We start from the raw sequence: 27,792 nt of genomic DNA on the forward strand, positions 1-27,792 counted from the left end.
CTTTCACTCACAACATTAGAAGATTTTTGCTTCTTATTTTTGCCATAGTTTATAAAAGATGTCTTTTGGTTATAATCTTTCTCTCCAACTCAGCTCCTATAAAGTTGATACAGGGTAACTTCCTGTGCACATGGATGAACCATGAAACAGCCTAACCTTGCCTCTTCTGGGCCCTTTTCTAGCCAGTCATAGACTTCTAGGCCACTCCAGCCTAATATATGTAAGGCTATACTTGGACCCTCTATTTCCTGGGGGGTGCACCAATCCCAAAATGGCAAATTCATAAATCCCATCCTTTTGTTTGACTCCAATGCTTAAAAATTCAATTGACGGATAAAAGGGAACTGTACACTTTATTATAATGTTATTATGAGGAATTACATCACTGCATATGGGATCAACACACAGAAGAAACTCTTCTGTTAGGGATGCACCTTTTCTGGCTCAGTCACGTCTGATTCTTTGTGACCCCATGGACTGTAGCCCACCAGGCTCCTCTGTCCATGGGACTTCCCAGCAAGAATACTGGAGTGGGTTGCCATTTCCTCCTCTGGGAATTCTTCTTGCTGCTGCTGCTGCTAAGTCGCTTCTGTCGTGTCCGACTCTGTGTGACCCCATAGACAGCAGCCCACCAGGCTCCGCTGTCCTTGGGATTCTCCAGGCAAGAACACTGGAGTGGGTTGCCATTTCCTCCTCCAATACATGAAAGTGAAAAGTGAAAGTGAAGTCACTCAGTCATGTCCGACTCTTGGCGACCCCATGGACTGTGGCCTACCAGGCTCCTCCATCGATGGGAGTTAGGGCTGCACCTTTTCTGGCTCAGTCATGTCTGACTGTTTTTGACCCCATGGACTGTAGCCCACCAGGCTCCTCTGTCCATGGGATTTCCCAGCAAGAATACTGGAGTGGGTTGCCATTTCCTCCTCCAGGGAATCCTTCTTATTCAGGGATCAAATCCAGGTCTGGAGTCTTCTGCATTGGCAGCTGAATTCTTTATCACTGAGCCACCTGGGAAGCCTGATTAAGAGGTAAAAAAAAATTTCAAGGATAATTACCTTTGAAACAGAGAAGAAACTGGAGCTTAACAATTAATAAAATAAGCCACAATTAAGAAAGAACTGAATTTTTGATGAATAGTTACTGAAAGTAGTTGACATGGGATCAGGAAAGCATATAAAAATTCGCAAAATACAATTAATTACTAGAGATATCCCTATGGATGAGGGATTTCAGGTGTAACATAGTAGTGATCCTTAAAAGAATGGTATTTGTGTTAATGGTCTTTTATAGTATTTTTAAAATAGATATGTAGTATATTCACAAGCCAAACATTTAAATGTATAGCTAATAGATTTGTGTGAGACTGTGTAGAATCTGCATATTACAGTATTTCATAATACAGTGCAATGGTATGAGGAAATAAAGCCCTTTTGCCATCACTGAGGAGCACATTGCTCACAAAGCTATATTAACGTTTTCTAAGTGCCCATTTTTGTTATTGGTGGTTCAGACTAAAACAGTCTTGCATCACTAAAAATCCACAAAACCCTTAATTTTGGGAAAGGCACATTCCATATTTCATCTTTTATAAAACTTCAGTGTCCTTTATGCACAGAATGCAACCATTAGATACTTAATTGCTAGATTTTTTGATCTGAGTATGATTCTTGCCACCGAGCCTTCATTTTGTTTTACATGTTTTTGGCCAAAGCTCTTCTGCCTACCTGGCAGGAATTAAAGAACTGAAAAAAAATGCAAACAAAAATCTGTTTCTGATTTTGTTTTGACTCAGCTTGCACATTTACATTGACTGTTACCCAATTATTTTGTTGCATTTTATTAAAGAACAGTCACAAATTAATGTCAAATTCTAAGAGGAATGAATAAAGAGAGCAGCACTGTTGGAAAGGGAAGCACCAGCTCGGTTCACTAAGAGTACATAAGCGCAAAGTGGGGTGACAGCAGAGAAGCTCGAGAGGGGAGAAGAGGTCAGCCAGCTGGGAAAGGATGTCCTATGGCGTGTCAAGGATGCATTGTGTGATCACTTGAAAGATCGGCCACACACTTCACCCTGAGCTCTGAGAAGAACCATGTAATCTCTTAGTCACTAATGAACAATATCAAAATGTATTGTGTCAAGTGTGACTACTGGTTTGTGAGACTTCAGTTTCACACACACACACACACACACACAAATATATATATATATATATATATATATATACACACACACGTACGTACATATGAACATAAAAGTGCATAGTAAAATGTTGCAACTGAATTACATTTTTTACAGTGGGTAGCAAACAGGTGGGTCCTTAGTGTTTGTGGATTCCAAGGCAAAAGAACAAAGAGGCTTACATGCCATAAATCCAAATATGTAACAATTATTTATTTGACAGTCAAATAAAAAAATCATCCTACTATCTTCCTTGAAGTACCTTTCACACTGACTTTTAGGCTAATTCTAATGAATAATTCTAATAAAGTTCCACAGCAGAGCTTAGTTACCCAGATATGGCCCTAGACTGCAGCCTGCTCTCTGTCTCTTCCCAGCCTCAGCTCCTTCCAGAATCCTGGTCTGCTTTATCTGCATAAACAGTGCTTCTAAAAACACATGTCCCTTAGCCTCTTCTGAGGTCCAGGGATGAGAGCAGTGGAGTGTGGGTAGAGACAGATGTTGTTCCTAGGGAGAAACTCACAAAGGCTCTGGAGGGTAAGGTCTGCTTGATCTCAAAGTCTGGGCTGCTAGGAACTTGGCAGGTTGTCGAGAAGTGGTGCTGCTGTGACTCACACCTGTGCACCTTCTCCCTGTGCCCATCCTCAGAGAGGGGCACGAGGGGCCAGAGAAAGACCCTGCTCAACTGTGGACCCCTCTTGCCTAGGTTTAAAAACCATACTCAGAGCAGTCAAAATTTGTAAATGCCACTGTCTTGAAGCACCTGTTCAGACTGAAAAAAGAATATAACTGGGAGATTTTGGGGGAAAAAAAAATTGAAGAATTAAAAAAAATCATACTCAAATAGAATAAAATAATTCTAGAAAACAAGTACATATGTATAATTATGAAAGACTAAAAGTTCAGAAAAAATAATATTGGATTAGAATGACTTTTCAGAAACCAATAATAACACCTAGAGAAAGCATCCTGGCATGAAAGAACATGAGATCACAAAGAAGATGAGAAGACCAAAGTTCTGGTCCTACTCTGGACAAATAAGTCACTTAATCTAAGCAGACCTCAATTTCATTGGCTATAAAATTAAGAAAAGGGGAAAAAAATCTGTAACTGGTTCAGAAGTCTGATATGAGAAAAAATGATAAATGGATATAAAGATGTAGTACAAATGATTTGTTAAAAAATATCTAATCAAGATGCTTCCACGTTTAAAATCCTTCCCATTGCTCTGAAAATAAAACTGGACTGCTTACCGCAGCCAACAAGACTGATCATCAGTGGTCTGGCACACACCCTGCCCCTGTGTGCCGTGTCCCCTGCTTCTCCCTCTCCTGACAACTAGGCTCCTTTCTGAACAGAACCTATTTCTGAGCACTTCAGTAAGTTCAGCACTAAAAGTTTACTGAAAAATGAATGGCCATGAGAATACGGTATTAATAAATATAATGACCGTAGTGCTTATCTATTGATTGTATGCTTTACAACGAAGTTACAAGCAAGGCATGACTAGCTACCTGTAACTGATGCTCAGGGAGGTTGCAGCATACGGACACCCAGCTACTATTTAAATGGCACAGATGGGATTTGAATCCAGGTCTACTGACTTCAACCAAACTACTATTTTATTCCACACTGCCTCAGTGACACCTCCTATCACAACTGATGCATCTCTCCTTTAAAATCTATGATCATTTTTGACATCACTTTATTAATCACGTTTTGCAATATTAATTTGGGCAGATTACTTTCACTCCTGCAAAATTTAGTGACATCTTCTGAATCTCAATCACTGTCTAACATTCTACTTAGCAAACATTTTCAGCTGAAAAAAATCATTGCAAGTAGAGTTATAAATCAGGAGCATTATTACCTCTTTTACCAGAGCAGTGTGTTTACTAAATTTTTTCCACAAGTTAATTCCCCTGTAGAAAGCAACAGGAAAAAACTTATGGGTCGTAGTCTGAATGTTTAACGAGGCAAAATTTAGTGTTTTGAAAAATTATTATTAATTTTTGGATATTTATGTTCTTCTAGAACAACTGATTAAATATGTGGCATAAAGAAACAGACTTGTTTCAGTTAAACTTATTTTTTTTCATTTTTATTTTTTAAATGTTGGTAATAATTACACAACTTTTCTATGAGTAATAGGCCTGTTTCAGAGTGTGCTTTGTAAGCCTATTTTTATCAACTATTTTGTCAACAGAGTGTTTAAGCCACTGACGTAAAATGTCTCCTCTTGGCTAATAACCCACTCTGACCATGTAATTTAAATAACTTTACTGCCCTAAACAAAGGGCAATCCTTGTGACTAGGATTTCGCCGTCACTTTCTGACAGTTTCACAGTATCTAGTAACAGTTTTGTGTTTTCCTCCCCAACAATCGCTTTGCAATTTATACACTAATACTACAGTCATCCTACACTGATGACCTTCATTACATAGACACTCCCCCAAATAATATTCTCTTTTCCTTTGTTTTAATATGCTTTCTAAATACTCCTTATAGAAAAATTAAGTGTAAGGAATTAAATTACAACCTTATAACACTTGTTATTCAATGGTGTTAACACACTTTAAGTAATCCTGTTAGAAGGGATACTTTTGAAAAGATTTATAATGTTCATGCATATAATTTAAGTATTTATATAAGGATGAAAAAATAATACTTAGGATATTATGTCATCTTTTATCAAAAAATGTAGGCAGCCGGAAGATGAATAAGTTCTGGGGATCTAATATATAAATTGGTGACTATAGATAATACTGTAACTATACTTGAGAATTACTAAGAGAGTAAATCTTAAAGCTTCTACACACACACACATAGAGGCACGGTGATGAATGCATTAACTAATCTTATCATGGTAATCATTTTACATAATTATACAACATCATCACACTGTATACGTTAAGCTTATATAATCTGTATACCAAACCGCCATATTGCATACCTGAAACTTGCTTAATCTTATATGTCAATTATCTCAATAAAGTTGAAAATAAAAGAAATGTCAGGCAGAGAAATGCGATATAAATTAAAATTTAAAGTACTTTCTTGAATAATCTCAAGACTAATATGAATTAAAGCACAGTTTACTTATTTTAAAAATTAAAAAATACATATGACATATATTTTAGGATTATATTTCAGGATAGGTACATGATATTTTGAAATACCCTAGTATATCATGACTCTGAGCTCTTGGAAATCACTCTTCCTACAATTCAGGGAAATTGAAAAACAGAATACTGTTAATTACAATACTTAAAAATCTTTAATCTATTTACATCCATTTAAAAAGAGTGAGTTAGCAATGGCACAGAGTTTCTCTTCTGCACTGGCTGAAATGCCTTCACCCAGAACTGGAAGGCAAAGACAGTTAAAAATAAGTTCTTTGACTTTTAAAATACTCATAATCCTCTACATATACACCACTATCTTTTGAGTCCAACAGAGACAAACATCATTTATTTGTAGGTTCTCATCCTAATTCTGTAATTAGGTAATTAATCTGACATCAATTGTCTTACACTCTATAATGCCTGAATATTTAGGGGTTATATTTCAAAGAAACAAATATGAAAACAAAATACATGTATGAGTACTCCTCACTCCTCAGAAGTACTAGAGAAATAGTTTAAGCACCAAATGGTTTGTTAGCAAACAGATAACGGTCTTAAACTTTTTATGCCTTTGAAAGCATATTTCTTTATAGTTTGGATTAGCATAATGTGGCATTGTGATATTTTGAAGATTTCTAAGAAAAAGACTAAATGACCATAAAGTTCATTTTTACATTCAAAACAGTGTGCTTATGTAATTCCCTGAGAAAAGGCATATCACTGTATCACTGATGACATAATTAAACTGAAACAGCAATAGAAAAATGACATGCTAGTTTCCTAAACTGAATATTTCATGTAGATGCCTTATTCTTGAGAGCTTGGTGGTTTATTTACTGAGTTAATGTCAGTTAAGTTATCTAAAGAAAAGAAAAATAAGTTTTATTCAAATTTGAAATATAGCTCATGAAATCTGGCTGTCAGACTGTATCTTATTTTTAATACCTACCTTAAGATTTCTATAAATTACATGGATAAAGGCTAAAATACTAAGCCCTTTAATGCAGAGTTGTTTGCTTCTCGGCCACCAGAATTGATGGCGTTCCTGGGAAATTAGTTTTATTTACTTGACTTCTTTTCCTTTAACACTTAAAGGAGGAAACATAAGAAGCCCCTTCATTTGTTTCAATTGGACAAATGAGGAAATGTGCAATTTATTTTATGGTAAGAAAGAATCTACCTGCAGGAGATGCAGATATGCAAGCTTGATCCCTGGGTTGGGAAGATCCCTTGGAAAAGGATATGGCAACTCACTCCAGTATTCTTGCCTGGAAAATGCCATGGACAGGAGCCTGGCGGGCTACAGTCTGTGAAGTCTCAATGAGTTGGACACGACTTAGTGACTAAACAACAAAGGTCTAGTACTATTTGTATTGTGGTCCAGTCACTTGCTTCTTAATCTCTATGTTTTAAAACCTCTTGGTATTCACAATGATACCAGTTTAGATACATGCTTCATGAGCTCTTGATGATTAAGGAGCTCAGCCATCCAAAGCCATAACTTGCAAACACCCAGGAGATGGTCCAAGCCTCATGCGCAGGATGTACAAATACCTGTATTTAATATTCATGTGATTCCAGATTTACCAGCAACTGACCTTTTTTCTCTTGTGCTGGGAACAAGTGGTTCAGCACAAAAAAGTGCAGAAAGGCACCAGAAGAGACTGCTGGTTTCCTTGACCTTGGTCTATGCCCCACCCACAAGGAAAAGCAATTCCTTCTAAAAAAATGGCAAAAGTTGGATGACTTCAGATATCCTTTCATGTAATTTCTCACTAATAGAGGTACTGCTAGTGTAACTCCAGATCAAACACATGGAAAATGAAAAGTCAAATAAGAAATATTATCAACATTTTTTGCAGTGATAGGCCACAGATAAGATACCAATTATGCATAGAACCACTTATAAATCAAACTTATTTTACTTTAAACAGTCCTGGATATATATTACTAATATATATATATATATATACACAGACATATTTATTCAATTATAGATCTGTTCAGTCAGATATATAATTAAATTCTTCTTAAGAGAATCAAGTTAATAACTAGTATATTTGAATTATATATATGTGCATAAATATATATATGCACATATGTATGTGCATAAATCCACACACATAATATTTTTGAGAAAATCAGATTATGAGCAATTAATGATAAGGGAAATCATAAGGCACTTTTGACCAAGTCAAAACATAGTGTTTATTACAAGAATTACACAGATATTTCATATTCCTGCCAAAGGGTACAACAAGTACACATTTCCATGTAAGAGCATGTCATATGTATGATACCTTTTCATGGACTTTCTGGCCAGGTTCCATCCCTTCAAGATGTTCAGATTCTGTGGATCCCTCACTTGATACCATTTTTCTTTGTATATGAACATTTTGCTCACGCAAGGCAACAATCTGCAAAATAAAAACATTGTGCCTTTAAAATCTAAAATACCAACATGAAGTATAAAAAAATTGCGTTTACTTGAATGTGGTTAAGAACTAGCGAATACAAACAAATAATCATAAAATAACCATTAAATTTTACTCATTATTTCATAAATATTTCTAAAATTTAGATTAGCATTTTGAAAAATATTTATAATATTTATGGAATGTAAAATTTACTTAAAATATTTTCTAGTTGGAAAATGTATCTATCAAGTTTGAAATGTTTCTAAAGTGGTAGGATCCATGAGTTTTTAATTCTGAAATTACTTCTTAGTTTATGAGATGCAATAACATTTGTATTAGTCTGAATCCTTAAAGTATAAAAAAAAAATAAAGACTGAATACTGAAGACCAATTATGAGCACATTCATCTTCCCTAAGAGATAGTACATCTGCAGTTTTAAAACAAGCAAATAAATAAGCTGGACTTGATTTTTTACCACTACCATAAGCACTTAGAGTTAAATTGGTCTCACTGTCATTATTTTAACAGCCATTATCTTAGTGGTTCTAGTCCAAATATAGTTAATTTACAAAGAGAATTCTCAGAAGGCAATTAATTCTTGTAAAACCTTAGCTCAGTTTGATACACATGATACTTTGAACTAAGAAACAGATTCTCAGATAGTTGTAGTTTAAGAGATCTTAATAATGTACAGAGTGGAAGATCATATTCTAGCATTTTAAAATGGTGTTTTAGAATATATTTACTATTTATACACATTATTTCAAAAGTAGTTTACATTATATCGATACCACAAATTATTCATTTCTTAGCAAGTTTTATTGTAATATCAACTCAGATATTGAGTCAGTATTGGTTCTAGGGGAAATTAATGTCCATAGTATTCAGCACACAAAAAATATGGAATCATATTAAACTTATGTGTTGAAATTACAAGATGAACATGTCACATAGACAAATAATTACCAAATAAACAAAAGACATCAAGAGACTGGTTATTTGTCCTACTGTCTGCCACCGCTGCTTGTATGCCAGTGGTGTATTCTTGAGAAAAAGTGATTTTGCATATGACCTCCAGCAGTTCAACACACATTTCTTAAGGGCTTATCAACACAATGAAGAACAACTCTGAAAAAGTTCATCTCTCTTGTAGTACTGCGATCACCAAATAATTGGTTCCCTAAAATACCATTCTTGCCCACCTACAATCTATCCTCCACAAAGCAGCCAGATTCATCTTCTAAATTTAAGCTATATTGTGTCTCTCTTTAGCTTTCCAAACAACCTCTCTGTTTTTCCCTATTTAGCATAATTTTAAACTTCTTGACCTTCAGGATCCTTTTGACTACAATGGCTTCCTTTCAGTCCTTCAAACAGACTGGACTCGTTCTCACTCAGAACTGAGGAACTTGCTCATCTTCCCATCTGAAGCATTCTTCCCCAGCTCAGATTGCACTGGACATAATCATATTTCAAAACTCAGCTGAAAACATGCTCCTCAGAGAAAGTGCACCTAACCATTATATGTTTTACAATATATCTGTGTTTATTTCAGTGTGCACCTTACTCATTAAAATCTAATATTTTATTCCTTTATTTACTTAGTCACTTTCCTTGCTTATTTAGCTAGCAGAAGTCCTGATGACATCTCACGGGAAAATAATTTTCAAAGGAATATCTTATTGAAAACAACATTTTCAAATGAAGCAGCACATCACATTAGTATGTGCAAGGATTCAATATAAATGTTGAATTAAAATTGAATGGATATGGAAAACCAAAGAACATAGATCTAACTTATTCAGAAATAACTACAGATAAAGATTTAGAGTGCTTGAGAATCTTCAGGGACATTCCTCTCATGTTGGCATAGAAATGAATTACATCAAAGGAAAAACAAGAGTGAGTCTCTGAATATATCATTTTTATATTAGATTCCTAACATCCTGTCTCTTGCAGAAGGCAATAATAACATACTACTATCAGCACATAATATGAATTTTTAAAAATTAAAGAATTGTATATTGAGATCTCACTAAGACAACATCCAGCACCAGTGTTAGTCGCTCAGTCATGTCCGACTCTTTGCAACTCCATGGACTGTAGACCACCAGGTTCCTCTGTCCATGGAATTCTCCGAGAAAGAATGCTAGAGTGGGCAGCCATTCCCTTCTCCAGAGGATCTTCCTGACTCAGGAATCGAATTAGAGTCTCCTGCATTACAGGCAGATTATTTATCCTCTGAGCTACCAGGGAATCCCAGATAACATTCATGACTTAACAAATAATGTTAAGGCAAAGGCAACAATAAATTTAAAAATTCTTTGCATTTTCTTCCATTATTTAAGTTACTTAGAAGTGGAGACCTTTTAAAAAAATTTCCCACTTTACAGAATAACTTCCATTTGTATAATAATTCAGATAAATATCAAATATACCCTAGTGCCTAAAATAAAGTGGTCATCTGTAAAGATTTACTGAAATGATTGAGTGAAAGGATTATTTAATGACCTTAACTAAAAAAGTCAGAATGTCAAATTCATGTAGAAAACATGCCAATATGCTTGTGCCACTATGTTAAAAATTGCAAACTTCCAGTTTTTCATAACATATACCCATGATAATTCCAAGAAAGACAAACTTTTCAGCCACTAATGTGCAAACTCTGCTTTTTCTAAAAAAAAATCAGTCTCACAAATTAGATTTTTGAAACTGGAGAACTGATGCAAAATCCTCTATATTCTTTATTATTTTAATATGGTTATATTCTGTTCTATTTTTGCCCAGCAACAAATTATCCTAAGTAGTTCTGAAAGCAAAGCTCCAGCCTCTGATTTAATTGTAGGTGTTAATAAGCTTGATTCTTCCTTTCACACTGGGGAAAGTGAGAGGTTCTCTCTTGTGAATACTACTTTGGGAGTTGGGCTCGCTCTTCTGTGCGTGTTCGAGGGGGCAGAGAAGGTCATCTAGAAATCTGTAGCTGAAGGTAGCACAGACCTCTTTAGGAAACTCTCTTGGCTGGCTTCACAAATGAATGCAGAAGGTGGCTTGGGAAGTAGTTAACAAATAGCAAGTGGAATGAAAAGCGACTGATTCTCTGGGCTGTACTGACAGTGGATGCTCTTGAAGGGAGGGCTCAAGTGACTTGTCTGGAATACCGAAGTAGGACTGAATCCCTCATTGCTAAACTGCTAAAATAGGGTGGTGTGGTGGGTAAGAGGAATCATTTCTGGGGAATCTGTGGCTTACTCAGTTGCTCTGTAACTGCCAGAATGTACTGGGAACCCACCATGTTAAACTATTTTCATCTGCAGATTAGGTCCTATGATCCACATTTAGCAAGTGATTAAATTGAGACGAAGAGAACTTAGTGAGAACTAAGGAATCAAATAAAAGTCCTTATCTTTAGGTTTTTTACTCATTGTCTTGCATGGCTTTGCCTTTGGGCTCTGATAAGTCGGGGGAAGTTAACAGTGGGTGAGGGTGGGGAGGAAGCATTTCTTTTCCAAGTACTGTTTTCTGCCCACCCTGGGCTTCCCTGTACTTTACTGAAGTTATGGACCCCTCCCTGGAGAGAGGCACCTGTAGGCAGAACTCTGAGCGCACTTTTATGCATATCAATCCACTGAAGGCCCATGACACTCTGGTTGAGTCTTTCCACAATCATTTTAACTGATAAACCATGATTTGTCAAGTGTTTGTTGACATTTGTTTTTAAATGCCCAGAATTCATTCATATTTCTCTTGGTGAAGACATCTTACATTTTCACTGGGGAATTTTCCTTCTCAGTTCTCATCCTGGACTTCCCAGGCGGTGCTAGAGGTAAAGAACATGCCTATTGATGCAGGAGACGTAAGAGATGCTGGTTTGATGCCTGGGTTGAGGAGATCCCCTGAAGAAGGGCCTGGCAACCCACTCCAGTATTCTTGCCTGGAGAATACTGTGGACAGAGGTGTCTGGTGGGCTACAGTTCATAGGGTCGCAAAGAGTTGGACATGACTGAAGCAACTTAGCACACACTCGAATCCTAGAGACACTGTCATTCCAGCAGCCAGAGCCCATGGCAGATGGGTGAGCACGTGGTCTAAGTCAGCACCTCCCTTGAGAGAAACTTCTGGCAGAACTATAGGGTAAGAGCCTCTTTCTAGTATGGAAGGTAGGCTAATGGGATATGATCAGAGTACTGTTTGCCATCAGTTCCTCCTCATAGAGAAGCAGGTAGAAATGATGGAGCCCCGATGAATGACTTCTACTGCTGGTTTTAGCCATGCTTAAATCAATTCTATCCCTGACATCTCCATAAAATGAGCCCCAAATTTTGTCTTTGTGTTTAAACTTTGTATTGATTTTCCGTCACTTGCAACGAAAAGTGTCCTTGCAAATATAACAGGGAACATGGAAGGCAACACAGCACATTCAATATCTAAATGGGGATTTGGAAAAATGACTAAGAATTTATGAGAGAGACAGTAGAAGACAACTTTTCAGTAGTCAGGACAGCATGAGCTCTTTGTAAACATATCTGGAAGAAGATAAAAGAATGACAGGTGACTAAGAAAGCTAAAGTATTTCAGCTAAAACTCAGGTATCTGTGTGATTCTTGCTGTTCAGCTTATTAGTTTGCCTAGACCCTTCTTTGTGTTTCTTGATAGCTTATTAAGCTTCTGACAGCCTGACTCTGCTTCTAGGCGCTCCCAAACCCATTATATTTCCAAGGCAACCTTCCAAGTTATTATTATTTTTTTCTTTTAACCTTTGCCTCTGTCAGGTTGCTTTTGGCCCTTATCAATCTCTGATAAGCTCTGATCTCACACAGTGGACTACGACTGCTCTTGGTGGCCTGCCTTTCAGTCAGGAAAATTCCTCAGTCCCCATTCCTTTATTTCTATCAACTATTTCAAGTATCCTAGCATGCTTTATGACAGATTCTCTTCTATCCTCTTTCTTTGAAAAACAGTTTTCCTTGATGGCCTGGAGACATTCATTCACTTCACAAACATTCTTTGATATTTCACTGATGATGTACCAGGTATTAGGGAAATTATTAGGGGGAAAAGGCAGAAACACTAATTCATTCTTGTTGGCTGAGAGAAACTGTAAACAAAAATAAGTGGAATACATTTTTAAATGGTGATCATTGTAAAGGGAAAATTAAAGCAAGGGAGGGATGCAATGAGGCACAGCTTAATTAGGAATCAGGTGTTTTCTGAATATAAATCTGAATGAGAGAGAGGAAGCAATGTGGATATCTGGGAGAAAACTGTTCAGGTAGAGGGTTCAGAAAATGAAAATCATTATTGAAAACAACAGCCTGAGATTCATAAAAGTGTTTTAGTGAGTTCTTCATATGATGTAAGATGTCTTCTTCAAAAGATAGCTGAAAGTCGACATCTTGAAAACTGATACCTTCAAAAGATCACTGAAAATTGATGTCTTGGAAACTCCAGGTGTCAGGAAGTGCACAGAAACATGTGATTCTTAAGAGAAAGTTGATTTGGAAGAAAATAATAGCATGTATTTCATATCTCTATATTCTCACATTTTAGGATTTCTCAAGTGTTGGAACTATATCAATTCATTCATTGAACAAATGTTCATTGATCATACTTCTAGGCATGAGAACCCACTGGGAGAAAAGTCCTTCTCTCAAGAAGCTTACATTCTAGCAAAGGAAAGAAACAGAAAGGAACAGTAAGACAACAGCCACCAACACCAACAATCTAATGCACTCTTAAAATGTGCCAAAATCTGGGCTTAACGTATTATATAAATTTGCTTCTTTACATCATCTTTTCATCTATAGTATCTTTTCTTTCCAAGTTCAAGATTTCTTGAAAGCAGACCCTAAGACAAATAATTGCACACAAGTAGTTTATTTGGGAGGTGATTTCCAGAAGCATGGCATTCTTACATATTCTTAAAAGGCCTAGGAGGCATCCTGGCCCTTCTAGTTTTTACTGGTTTCTGACTCTTTTTTTTTTTTCATTTTTAAATTACTTTTAATCGGGGGAAAAGGTTGTCTGACTTTGTACAAGTTTCTTAAACTCAAGGTCCTGTTCCTCTGCTATAAACTGAGGGATAATAATACCTATTTTAGTGTGTTTTAGTGTGTTTGTAAAAGTTCTCAGTCAAATATGATGAACATTAAGTGTTTATTATGTAAATATTCATATTGTAATAATGAGGATCACCTTTATCTTCTTATTCATACTTCATGTTCTAGCTGATGAAGGACTTGCCGTCACACACGCTCAGAATGCCACCTTGGCTGTATGCGTTTATATTCATTTGGAATGCTCACACATAGAGATCTTAAAACTCTTGTAAATTCCTCAGTGATAACAATACTCATTCAGAGCATCTTTTCTTCTCATGGAGGATTCTGGGTGGGCTCCTGGATGGGGGCTCATCACCAGATTATTACAAGCTTGGAATTTTTAGCTCCACCCACCATTCTCCAGACAGGGAACAGGGAAATGAATCAGTGATTAATTACTCATTCAATAAATGATTGATCATACCTATGTAATGAAGCTTTCATAAAATTCCCAAAAGTACAGGGATTGGGGAACTACCAGGTTGGTGCACATATCCACATACTGGGAAGTGATGCATCCCAACCCCATAGGGACAGAAGCTCTTGAACTCAGGACCCTCCCAGACCTTATTCATTGTGTATTCTTTCATCTGGTTGTTAATCGGTATTCTTTACTATTACGTTGTTGTTGTTCAGTTGCTAAGTCGTGTCTGACTCTTTGTAACCCCATGGACTGCAGCACTCCAGGCTCTCCCATCCTTGACTAGCTCCCAGAGTTTGCTCAAATTCATGGCCACTGAATCAATGATGCTATCTAACCATCTCATTCTCTGCTGCCCATTTCTTCTTTCACCTTCAATCTCTCCCAGCGTCTAGGTCTTTTCCAATGAGCTGGTTCTTTGTATCAGGTGGCAATAAATGTAGGTAAATGTTTTCCTCAGTTCCATGAACTGCTCCAACAAATTAATTGAACCCAAGTAGGGGTTAGTGGGAGTTTCTGATTTGTACCCAATCAGCCAGAAGCACAAATGACAAACTGGACCTGCAACTGGCGTCTGAAGGAGGCTGGGAGTGGTCTAGTGGCACTGAGCCCTTAACCTGTAGGATCTGATGCTACCTCCAGTGTCAGAACTGTTGGCAGTGTCAGAACTGAGTTAAACCCTAGGACATCCTGCTGGTGCTGCAGTGAATTGCTTGGTAGGGGAAGTGTTGGTGTCAGAAGTATTGGTGAGTATGACAGTAGTGTGAGAGTAAAGGAGAATCATAGGAGAAAGAAGAGAGTTTTTCTTACATACTTTTCCTCCTTAACTGCCTCTCATCATCTTTTATGACTTAGCTATTATAGTCCACAAGAGAGTCTAAAATGCAGTACTTGGATGCAGTCTCAAAAATGACAGAATGATCTCTGTTCGTTTCCAAGGCAAACCATTCAATATCATGGTAATCCAAGTCTATGCCCCGACCAGTAACACTGAAGAAGCTGAAGTTGAATGGTTCTGTGAAGATCTACAAGACCTTCTAGAACTAACACCCCAAAAAGATGCCCTTTTCATTATAGGGGACTGGAATGCAAAAGTAGAAAGTCAAGAAATACCTGGAGTAAAAGGAAAATTTAGCCTTGGAGTACAGAACGAAGCAGGGCAAAGGCTAATAGAGTTTTGCCAAGAGAACGCATTGGTCACAGGAAACATCCTCTTCCAACAACACAAGAGAAGACTCTACACATGGACATCACCAGATGGTCAACACTGAAATCAGATTGATTATATTCTTTGCAGCCAAAGATGGAGAAGCTCTATACAGTCAGCAAAAACAAGACTGGGAGCTGACTGTGGCTCAGATCATGAACTCTTTACTGCTAAATTCAGACTTAAATTGAAGAAAATAGGGAAAACCCCTAGGTCATTAAGGCATGACCTAAATCAAATCCCTTATGATTATACAATGGAAGTGACAAATAGATTCAAGGGATTAGATCTGATAGACAGAGTGCTTGAGGAACTAAGGATGGAAGTTTGTGACATTGTACAGGAGGCAGGGATCAAGACCATCCCCAAGAAAAAGAAATGCAAAAAGACAAAATGGCTCTCTGAGGAGGGCTTACAAATACTTATGAAAAGAAGAGAAGTGAAAGGCAAAGGAGAAGATGAAAGATATACCAATTTGAATGTAGAGTTCCAAACAATAGCAAGGAGAGATAAGAAAGGCTTCCTCAGTGATCAGTGCAAAGAAATAGAGGAAAACAATAGAATGGGAAAGACTAGAGATCTCTTCAGGAAAATTAGAGACACCAAGGGAACTTTTCAAAGATGTGCACAATAAAGGACAGAAATGGTATAGACCTAAAAGAATCAGAATTAAGAGGTGGCAAGAATACATAAAAGAACTATACAAAACAAATCTTTATGACCCAGATAATCACAATGGTGTGATCACTCACCTAGAGCCAGACATCCTGGAATGTGAAGTCCAGTGGGCCTTAGGAAGCATCTCTATGAACAAAGGTATGGGAGGTGATGGAATTGCAGTCGAGCAATTTCAAATCCTGAAAGGTGATGCTGTGAAAATACTGCATTCAATATGCCAGCAAATTTGGAAAACTCAGATGTGGCCATAGGACTGGAAAAGGTCAGTTTTCATTCCAATCCCAAAGAAAGGCAAAGAATGCTCAAACTACTGAACAACTGCACTCATCTCACCTGCTAGCAAAGTAATGCTCAAATTCTCCATGCTAGGCTTCAACAGTACGTGAACCATGAACCTCCAGATGTTCAAGCTGGAGTTAGAAAAGGCAGATGAACCAGAGATCAAATTGCCAACATCCGTCGGATCATTGCAAAAGCAAGAGAGTTCCAGAAAAATATTTACTTCTGCTTTATTGACTATGCCAAAGCCTTTGACTGTGTGGATCACAACAAACTGTGGAAAATTCTTCAAAAGATGGGAATACCAGACCACCTGACCTGCCTCCTGAGAAATCTGTATGCAGGTCAGGAAGCAACAGTTAGAATTGCATGTGGAACAACAGACTGGTTCCAAATCAGGATAGGAGTACATCAAGGCTGTACATTGTCACCCTTCTTATTTAACTTATATGCAGAGTACCTCATGCAAAATGCCAGGCTGGAAGAAGCACAAGATGGAATCAAGATTGCCGAGAGAAACATCAATAACCTCAGATATTCAAGGAACCTCAGTTCAAAGGGAGAGTATCTTATGAGTCCTAGGTTTAAGGCAGATGACACCACCCTTATAGCAGAAAGGGAAGAGGAACTAAAGAGGCTCTTGATGAAAGTGAAAGAGGAGAGTGAAAAAGTTGGCTTAAAGCTCAACATTCAGAAAACTAAATCATGGCATTTGCTTCCATCACCTCATGGCAAACAGATGGGAAAACAATGGAAACAGTGACAGACTTTATTGTTTTGGGCTCCAAAATCACTGCAGGTGGTGACTGCAGCCATGAAATTAAAAGACACTTGCTTCTTGGAAGAAAAGTTATGACCAACCTAGACAGCATATTAGAAAGCAGAGATATTACTTTGCCAACAAAGGCCCATCTAGTCAAGCCTATGGTTTTTCCAGTAGTCATGTATGGATGTGAGAGTTGGACTATAAAGAAAGCTGAGCACCAAAGAATTGATTGTTTTGAACTGTGGTGTTGGAGAAGACTCTTGAGAGTCCTTTCAATTGCTAGGAGATCCAACCAGTCCATCCTAAAGGAAATCAGTCCTGAATATTCATTAGAAGGACTGATGTTGAAGCTGAAACTCCAATACTTTGGCTACCTGCTGTGAAGTGCTGACTCATTTGAAAAGACCCCGATGCTGGGAAAGATTGAAGGTGGGAGGAGAAGGGGATGACAGAGGATGAGATGGTTGGATAGCATCACCAACACTATGGACATGAGTTTGGGTAAACTCTGGGAGTTGGTTGATGGATAGGGAGGCCTGGCATGCTGCAGTCCATGGGGTCACAAAGAGTCAGACACGACTGAACTCAGCTGACTGAACTATTATGTCACTAACTTTGGGATGGGTGGCACCGCAGTGATTTAAGTTACATAATTCCTTAGCATTCTCCAGTAACTCATATTATACAAATTATCACTCTTCAGCATGACTGACTGGTTGTTTTTTTCTGATTGCCCATTTTGACACTGAGTTTCTTGAAACCAGAAACTGTATCTGATTGTTTATTCCCAGTTCTTAGTAAACTTGTTGACAAGTAGAGAGCACTCTAGAAATATTTATGGAGTGTTGAATGACAGCAGACTGTATGAATGGAAAAGACCTATGGGGAGTTGGAAAAATACTCCAGAATGTACATATGGAGAAGAAAATTAGTTATCCACATTAAAGACCATATGAACTTGAAGTCTTTCCTAATGTTCATGTTACACGATTCAAGGTTAAAAAAGGCACCCTGGGTGTGGAAGAGCTCACTGGGGTAAAGAAAGAAAAAAAAGAACAAGAAATATTGCCATAGTCTTGTAGAGTATTCACAAGTTTCAGTGTGAGGAGGGAGACAAGGTAGATAGCACAGGCAACTGCCAGGAGGATCGGAAGAGGATCATGGAAGGGCAGCTTAAGGAACCTCTATAAGAAATATTATATAAATACAAAGTAACAGGGAAGTCATTGTGTCTTAAAACATTAAAAAACATTTACAGTTGTACTGTAACCTAGGTAATGTGATTCAGGTACACTGAAGCACACACTGTGCTTAAATGCTTTGATTTAGAAGAGATTTACATTAGATGCAAAGCGGAATTCCAAGTGTATCTGTGAATTTATTTGCACCAAAAAATTCTTACATTGGACACAGAAAAGCAATGTAAATTAACTGTCACTTTCCCCCGTTTTCATCAAATTTCCGAAAATGTTAATGCACAAGATGTTTCCCTAAAGTTGAATGAGGAAGGAAGACAGTAAGAAATAGGAGTTTAGAAATTAAATTTCTAATTAAGAACTTCTAACAATAATAACAGTTCCTGAATGCTGAAAATTAATCATATGCCACATGTCTCTGGTGACTCAGAAGGTAAATCATCTGCCTGCGGTGAGGGAGACCTAGGTTTGATCCCTGGGTCGGGAAGATCCCCTGGAGAAGGAAATGGCAACCCACTCAGTACTCTTGCCTGGAAAATCCCACGGATGGCAGAGCCTGGTAGGTTATAGTCCATGGGGTTGCAAAGAGTTGGACACGACTGAGCAACTTCATTTTCACTTTTCATATGCAAAGCAATTCATATACTCTTACATTATTTCATTTAATCTTCCCAGTAACCTTATATATTTGGTATTATTTTTATTTTACAAATTAGGAAACTAACATAAGGGGAATAAGTAATATATTTAAAGTCTGTAGAAAAGGATATGATAGAAACAGGTTTTCAATCCAGGTATACCTTTAAAAGGGATGGTTTTTAAGTATTATGTTATAATGCCTTTTGAAAATTAATGAAATCATTCACTGTATACACAATCCAAATATTTATCTAGGTCAGGACTACAGTTCTGTGGTCTGATGGCAGGGGAATTTACCTGTCCTGATTTGGCAAACAATTTAGACACAAAATATGTCTTCAATTATTTTTTTTGAATAAAAATCATGCTGTTTACATTGTTTATCATTTTTATGTATAACTCTTCTGTGGCACAGGTATGTCATTTTATGTTGAAACCTTTCCAAACTTTTTAAAATAAATCCTGTCTACCATCCTCATGCTAATTCTCTAGGGATTTTTCATTCTGATGCTTTTAAATTCATATTTGCCTTTACCTATTCAACAACAACTTCCAGACAGTGCCCACATCTAATTAGCAAGATTCTTTTCATCTATTTTTACTCCAAACTCAATTAACAATTCCGAGAGTGAGACTTAGAGAAGTCTCACTACACCAACACATAATTTGGCTTCTGCACAAATAACTTATTCTAATTTAGCTGAATTCTCTGCTTAGATTACACTGATGTTGCAACAACAAAAAACAAAGACAAGAAACTAGCAGAGCGGTAGGGATTCACAATTTACATTTAAGCAACTCTCCAGACACAACAGTTTGCATTTGTGTTGTTATATATTAATTGGGAAACCAAAAAGATTGAGACACTTATTCAAAATAGAACTAAGGATGCTGCTGCTGCTGCTGCTAAATCACATCAGTCGTGTCTGACTCTGTGTGACCCCATAGACTGCAGCCCACCAGGTCCCTGTCCCCAGAATTCTCCAGGCAAGAATACTGGAGTGGGTTGCCATTTCCTTCTCCAGTGCATGAAAGTTAAAAGTGAAAGTGAGCTCACTCAGTCGTGTCCGACTCTTCACGACCCCATGGACTGTAGCCTACCAGGCTCCTCCGTCCATGGGATTTCCCAGGCAAGAGTACTGGAGTGGATTGCCATTGCCTTCTCCGCTAGGTCAATAGCAATTTCACTTTCCAACTTTGGCTTTTGGACATGAGATTTAAAAGCATCATTCAAGCATATCAAAACCAGTGTAAAGTAACTTCATGTAGTTCCATGCAGTTCCATCAGTTCATGTGTAATATTCATTTTCAATGATTGTCAGTGAAAATGGATAGACTAGAAACCTGAATAACAGAACTGGTCCATTGAATGATCAAATTGTCTTGAGATGAGAATCAGAGGTTCACAATGTGAGGATTCATGTCTTGTCAAGTTCAAAAAATAGTTACTTAATTAATAATTTAGTGAGCGAATCCATTTTTTCTAATGAATGACTGAATAGCTTGGAAGGCGGAAGTATAGTTTAAGTTGGTGGTTGCTTATAATTTTTACCACAGCTCTATCTCTGTTCAGTCAAGAAATGTTTATTGAATGAATGAGAACACACTATACATCTTTTTTAAAGAAAAAATTCCTCCATTTTGACAGACGAACCTCCCCAATTCCAATTAGATGAATTGACTAGGAACTTTAATTTCGCTCAGTCGTGTCTGACTCTTCTTTACCCCATGGACTATACAGTCCATGGAGTTCTCTAGGCCAGAATACTGCACTGGGTAGCCTTTCCCTTCTCCATTAATTTATATGCACATCACCTTAAGTTTCTGGTGATCTTTTGATGAAAAATATAGTATATGAACAGTACATGAATTTTGACTGCTTCCAAATTTTATATCTGAACTGAATTGGCTTATCTCTAAAAATAAGGATACTCTGACCATGGAATCTAAGCTTATTTAGTTCTTCATGATGAAAAAATTCTTTCAAAAATAAATTAAAATTTTTAAGACTGATTCTTAAAATAACAGGCCTGGAAAACTGCTATTTTTAGTTTTAAGTTTAAGACAACAGTAGCAATAGCAATAAAACTTTAGATGTTTGCTTAGATAGACTTGCTTTTACGGTGGTTGATTATAATCTCTATCTCCAACATTAACTATCGCACTCAAAATAGCTATATATTTAATATAGTGATTGATATATAATTCTAATATAAATTCAACTCCCTATCAAATGAATCTCTATTCTGTTCATTTAATCGGTATTTGAGTCATTACATTTTTGGATACTTGGTTATCCTTTATTTTTATTTATTTCCGTTATTCAAATTGTTGTCTGATATTTAAAATGACAATAAAATCAAATGCCAGCATTTTCATTAGAAGCATATAAATGGCTTCAGAAAATACAAACCACTTAAACTGGACAGAATTAGTGGATATTGTTAAGGCACTGTACAGCTATTATAGTAGATTAGCAGCTAAGAATGGGAAAAATAAAAGAATAGGAATAAAAATGACTGAGGAAACTGCTAGTGTGACAAAGTACAAAAATTAGTCCAGAGAACAAAAGCAAAAATTAAGTCCTAAAAGGGTTTTCTAAAAGTATCAGTAAATAGGAAAACACACATTGGAAAAAAATATTTTTCACTGAAAGCAAGCAGGCCTCCGTTGAAAATATAAATATGCAAATAAACAAATGAGGACAGGTGGAAAATATTCACTGAAGTACACAAAAGACACTGAGAAGTGCAACACCACATGTAAGAGCCAAAATTTGGTGTTGAGTGCTGGGAATGCTGGCAGCCACTTAGTTGAAGGTTTTGAATGTCATGGAAAAAAATATATTACAATCTCTATCACCTAGGGAGATGCCATTGCTTACAGCTTTCCCTGCCCAAAGAGAACAGCAGAATTCTATTTAAAAATAAATGGGTGTCTGTTTAATTAGAAAAGGAGACCAGTAAGTTGAGGTGGCTTTAATGCCAGGGTAACCTGTAGAAGTAAACCAAAATGTAAGCCTCTAATGCCTCAAGGTTGCGAAATTGAAATGCTTAGGATAACCAACCACGGACAGCCACCCAGGCTTTCTTTTTTAAGCTACCATCAATTGAATACTGTAATGTCTCTTTGTTTCTGCACTGTATCTGAGGCTCTCCCTTGGCTCCTGTGGCGGAGCACTCCTGATCATGCATTCCTGGTTTGACATTGCTTGATTTGAGTTGATTTGTTTTCAAAGAAACTCTTACAAATTTTTAATTTGCCTCAGTTTATCTTTCAACTCTTGTGTCACAATGAAAAACAAATAGGACTTACTAAAAGGTGTTGATTACGATAAAGTATCAATACCTCTTGACAGAGAACAAGGCTTCCTTCTTCATACTCTCCACAATCACTTCCCCTAAGGATCATTATTCTGTAATCTCAGAAGTATCAAAATATGCTAATTTGGTGTGGGCTCCAGCCAAAAGCAGAGGAATGACTGAAGTAATTATCCTTCCTCCTCCAAAGAAATAAAAAAGAGGGCAAAATAAGGAGACCAAGTTATGCTGAGAAGAAGATGGTAACAGGAAACTGAATGTCCAGTGCCTCCCTACATGATGTGTTTATGCAGTAGCAAGTACACTCTGAGACTTAAGAGTCTCTGTCTTCAAAACCCTCAATATTTTTATTAATTACGCTGACATGAATAAAAGCTTCTTTAGTTATTTCATGTATATTAAGCAATATTAAAATTCATCAAGCAAATACTGATTGTTAAATTAATCAAGGTAAGTCTACATAATATTAATCACATCTCTGTCATCTGTTTATTCAAGTGCAGCCCATCCGCTGTTAAGAAATTTGGGATGTTTTAGAATGAACATTATGTTTTAGTAATCCAAACATGCTGTATTTCCATCAACAAATATTTGAAAAGGCTGCATTAAAATTCATCCCTGCGATCTGAGTACTAACCAGGCTTGGATTCTGCTTCAGAGATCAGAGAAAATATTGCGAGCTCCTGGGGTTTGGGGGTAGAGGAGAATGGGAAGTTGCTGCTTGATAGGTATGCAGTTTCAGATATGTAAGATGAATGATTTCTAGAGATCCACTGTACTACGTAGGGACTACAGTCAACGCTATGATATTATGCACTTTAAAATATGTTAGGTGTTGAAATAACTTCCTAGGTCCAACATGAAGCCATATCAGCACACCAGACCCTGGGTAACTTTGCTCGACCAGAAAAGCAGCGTGTCTGGTCAGCCAATGCTAAATGCCAAGCCAACCCTGGGCATTTTCACTCCTATCGAGGTGACAAACGCTGCCGCAGCCAATTAGATGTTTTCTATTACTTGTTCTTTACTCTTTATCTTATAAAACCTTCTTGCCTTCCGTCTCATTTTGCAGTTCTCTGAAAAGAGACTATTTCATGGGGTGTTAAATAAAGCTGGTCTATATCAGCTTAATTGTTTCCTTCAAAAGTTTTTAATGGAGGATAGATCTCATCTAAGTGTTCTTATGACAAAAGCAAAAATAAAACCAAAACAAAACCAAAAAAAAGAACCGAGGGGAATTTTTGGAGGTTGATATATAAGTTGAGTACCTTGATTGTGATGATGCTATCATGAGTGTATGCAAATGTTCAAACTTATCAAAATGCATACTTTAAAGTGTGCTTTTTATATATCAGCTATACCTCAATAATGCTTAAAAAATCAAAATGGCCAACAAGCATGTGAAAAAAATGAAGTAAATCTCTTTGGAGATGGACTATACTATCCTTTCAGTACCATGAGAAATGACCTTTTCACTTTTTTCAGCCACACAGGGCTAACACTGTAAGAACACAGTAGATATTTTTCCCCTCCAATCAGGGCAGAAGTGACAAAATTATAGGCTATGTCTTGCAACAATTCCTTTTAACTCTGTTATGCTAAGGGAAGCAGTCTTAAGGCAAAGAAAAATATTTCAAGGTGCTTGAAAGTACTTGAAAAACTATAGAAGGCAGAAACCATGTCCATTAGTATTTCTTGCATATAAAAAAGCAATTAAAGGCTTCTGCACAAAAAAGGAAACTATAAGCAAGGTGAAAAGACAGCCTTCAGAATGGGAGAAAATAATAGCAAATGAAGCAACTGACAAACAACTAATCTCAAAAATATACAAGCAACTCCTGCAGCTCAATTCCAGAAAAATAAATGACCCAATCAAAAAATAGGCCAAAGAACTAAACAGACATTTCTCCAAAGAAGACATACAGACGGCTAACAAACACATGAAAAGATGCTCAACATCACTCATTATCAGAGAAATGCACATCAAAACCACAATGAGGTACCATTTCACGCCAGTCAGAATGGCTGCGATCCAAAAGTCTACAAGCGATAAATGCTGGAGAGGGTGTGGAGAAAAGGGAACCCTCTTACACTGTTGGTGGGAATGCAAATTAGTACAGCCACTATGGAGAACAGTGTGGAGATTCCTTAAAAAACTGGAAATAGAAGAGCCTTATGACTCAGCAATACCACTGCTGGGCATACACACCAAGGAAACCAGAATTGAAAGAGACACGTGTACCCAGTGTTCATTGCAGCACTGTTTATAATAGCGAGGACATGGAAGCAACCTAGATGTCCATCAGCAGAGGAATGGATAAGAAAGCTGTGGTACATATACACAATGGAGTATTACTCAGCCGTTAAAATGAATACATTTGAATCAGTTCTAATGAGGTGGATGAAACTGGAGCTGATTATACAGAGTGAAGTAAGCCAGAAAGAAAAACAGCAATACAGTATACTAACGCATATATATGGAATTTAGAAAGATGGTAACAATAACCCTGTATGCGAGACAGCGCAAGAGACACAGATATGTATATAGAACAGTCTTTTGGACTCTGTGTGAGAGGGAGAGGGTGGGATGATTTGGGAGAATGGCATTGAAACATGTATAATATCATATAAGAAATGAATCACCAGTCCAGGTTCGATGTAGGATACAGGATGCTTGGGGCTGGTGCACTGGGATGACCTGGAGGGATGGTACGGGGAGGGAGGTGGGAGGGGTGTTCAGGATGGGGAACATGTGTACACCCGGGGTGGATTCATGCTGATGTATGGCAAAACCAATACAATATTGTAAAGTAATTAGCCTTCAATTAAAATAAATAAATTTAAAATAAAATAAAATAAATAAAAAAGTAAGCCAGGGTAATAAAAAGGATTCATCCATTTAGTTCCTTCTTGGAAATCACAAAAAAAGTATACTAAACCCACTATTCTCAACAATCGCTTTTAAAGCAATCAATTTAATTGGGTTCTAACTGGAATAATCTTGTGTTATATTCATTTGCGTGCATTTTAATATTGTATTTATATGACTTTAAATTGTGTACATATTATAAAATGTCAAAATGGGAAGTGTCCAGAACTTATGTAGTCTTTATACCTTTTGTTAATGGATGAAGAAAGTGATATTTACAGAGAGTAAACGATAAATCACGTCCCATACTCAATAACTGCCAGCTGGTCAGTCCTAATTTGGACATACACTCCACCTCTAGAGATCTCAATTCAATCATTAAACAGAGGTCCAACAATATCATGGCTGAAAAGATCAATGTCAACATCAATAACAGTAATGTTTACTGAAAAATACTATGTGCCCAGCACAGTTTTAAGCACTCTGTGTGTCACCCACAAATTGGCACTTGCCATTGGCACTTGCAATCTGCAAGGTATGAGCTCCAGAAGGCATTGACTTCAACATCTCCCAAAAAGAGTTCAGGTTGGGGATCAGGAGTGAGGAACTCTGAAAAAAACTGGCAGAGCTGGTCTTCAGATGGCTAGATATTTTCAGGAGAAGATTTTATGAGCTCAGTTCTCACATTTCCTCATATCTAGAAAAGCACTAAAATCCTTCATGACTAGCAATAACCTTCTGTAAAAAATAAGTGCTGGATTACATGGACTCCCCCTTCACTGCTGCTGCTGCTGCTGCTAAGTCGAGTCAGTCATGTCCGACTTTGTGCGACCCCATAGATGGCAGCCCACGACAGCAGCCCACCAGGCTCCTCTGTCCCTGGGATTCTCCAGGCAAGAACACTAGAGTGGGTTGCCATTTCCTTCTCCAATGAGTGAAAGTGAAGTTGCTCAGTCGTGTTCTACTCTTTGTGGCCCCATGGACTGTAGCCTACCAGGCTCCTCCCTCCATGGGATTTCCCAGGCAAGAGTACTGGAGTGGGGTGCCATTGTCTTCTCCACTCCCCCTTCAACAAAAATCACCTATTTTCTGACTTGCCCCTTGACTCTTTGGAGCTGTTTCTCAGAGCCACCTGAAATGCTGTCTCCCAAGCTATAGACTTCATTTTGCCCCAAATAAAACTTAACTCACAACTCTCACATTCTGCATTTATTTTCAGTCAAAAATGTGTTAACTCATTTAAACCTCTTGGCAACCTGATGAGGAATATTCTATCGGAATTGAGGTACTGGGCTTCCCAGGTAGTGCTAGTGGTAAACAATCCTCCTGCTAACGCAGGAGATAGAAGAGATGCAGGTGGGCATGGTGACACTCTCCAGTGTTCTTGCCTGGAGAATCCTATGGACAGAGGAGCCTGGTGGGCTACTGTCTATATGGTCACAAAGAGTTGGACATGACTGAAACGACTTAGCACGCATGCAATTGAGGGAAACAGGTTATAAGGAAATTGCCTACAGTCAAGAGCTAGCAAAGAACAGAACTATTCAGGGGGAAAGTAAATTCACCCAGGTGGAGATTACAGCTCCTGTTTAGAGTGTGCTCAGGCCTTTCTTGTCATTGGCCAGGGCAGAATATAAGCACAGCACTCAGCTGAATAATCTATATAGAAGGACAGTTTTGCACAACATTGCTACTTTCTCTCCACTTGCCAATACTAACTTCTAACTGCTCTTTACTACTTACTTTTTATAGAACATTTCATATTTTTGTCTTTATTGTGATATATATCTCACTGTGTTGCGATCTGCAGTTTATAGGTTTTATGTCCTATATTTACGTTATATTTAGATCAAGATTCTTAGCAGTTCAACATCATTGTCTCCCGGGAGACAGCACGGGCCATCCAACCCATGACAAGGTCATGAGGAAGAGACCTGATAAGCAAGGCTTCAGGACTCTAGGGGCTCCCTAGACCAACTTGAGCATCTACCCCAAAACCAGAATCTGTCTGTGTTACTATTTTTTGCTTTTCAACAATTCTCCTGACATTAACAGGGGGCTATCCCCAACCACCTTTCTCTGGAGAAAATCAACTTAGGGCTGTAGCTAATAAGTCTCCTGGACATGAGAGGAATATTTCAAATCAAACCCCCTCTGTTAGCATTCTAGCTTGCTTGGCAGGTTTATCCAGACTCTTGCAGCTATGCATATGATTGTTCACAGCCTCCCAGCTGTGAGAGGCATGGGAAGCCTAAAACATAGAGCCTTTCAAAGAGTTAAAAGCTATTAGAGTAGTACTGGTGTAAGATTTCATTATTGGGCCAAAGCTTGTTGCTAAGTTCCTATATCTCTTATCCACTGTGCACCTGGGAGTGCATTAGTTAACATAGTTGGAATGCAAGAAAAACAAGTGTAGCCTTGAAATTAACCACATCAGACCTTTGAGCTAATTGGTTCTTTCTTGTAACTCACTGCACCTTTGCTCCGTGAGAAATTTAACTCTGTTTAATATTTTCTGAGGCTGACATAGATTAGAAATATAAAGAAAAAACACTTTGAGGGAAAATAAGTTTTCTGGTTGAGCAGCCTTTATCAA

The 27,792-nt window shown here is 37.5% G+C and overlaps 1 protein-coding gene across 7 annotated transcripts in view; it reads right to left on the reverse strand.

The window, feature by feature from the left end:
* The window catches only part of PPFIA2 (PTPRF interacting protein alpha 2), a 506,769-nt gene that overhangs the window by 140,150 nt on the left and 338,827 nt on the right, over positions 1–27,792 (reverse strand). For all 7 annotated transcript variants that reach the window (XM_068972181.1, XM_068972177.1, XM_068972176.1 and 4 more), the window contains one exon: positions 7,606–7,722. In XM_068972181.1, coding sequence (XP_068828282.1) covers positions 7,606–7,722 — 117 coding nt within the window. The remainder of the gene's footprint in view (positions 1–7,605; positions 7,723–27,792) is intronic.

The sequence above is a fragment of the Capricornis sumatraensis genome, chromosome 4 (genome assembly GCF_032405125.1).
Source record: "Capricornis sumatraensis isolate serow.1 chromosome 4, serow.2, whole genome shotgun sequence".
Taxonomy (NCBI): Eukaryota; Metazoa; Chordata; class Mammalia; order Artiodactyla; family Bovidae; genus Capricornis; species Capricornis sumatraensis.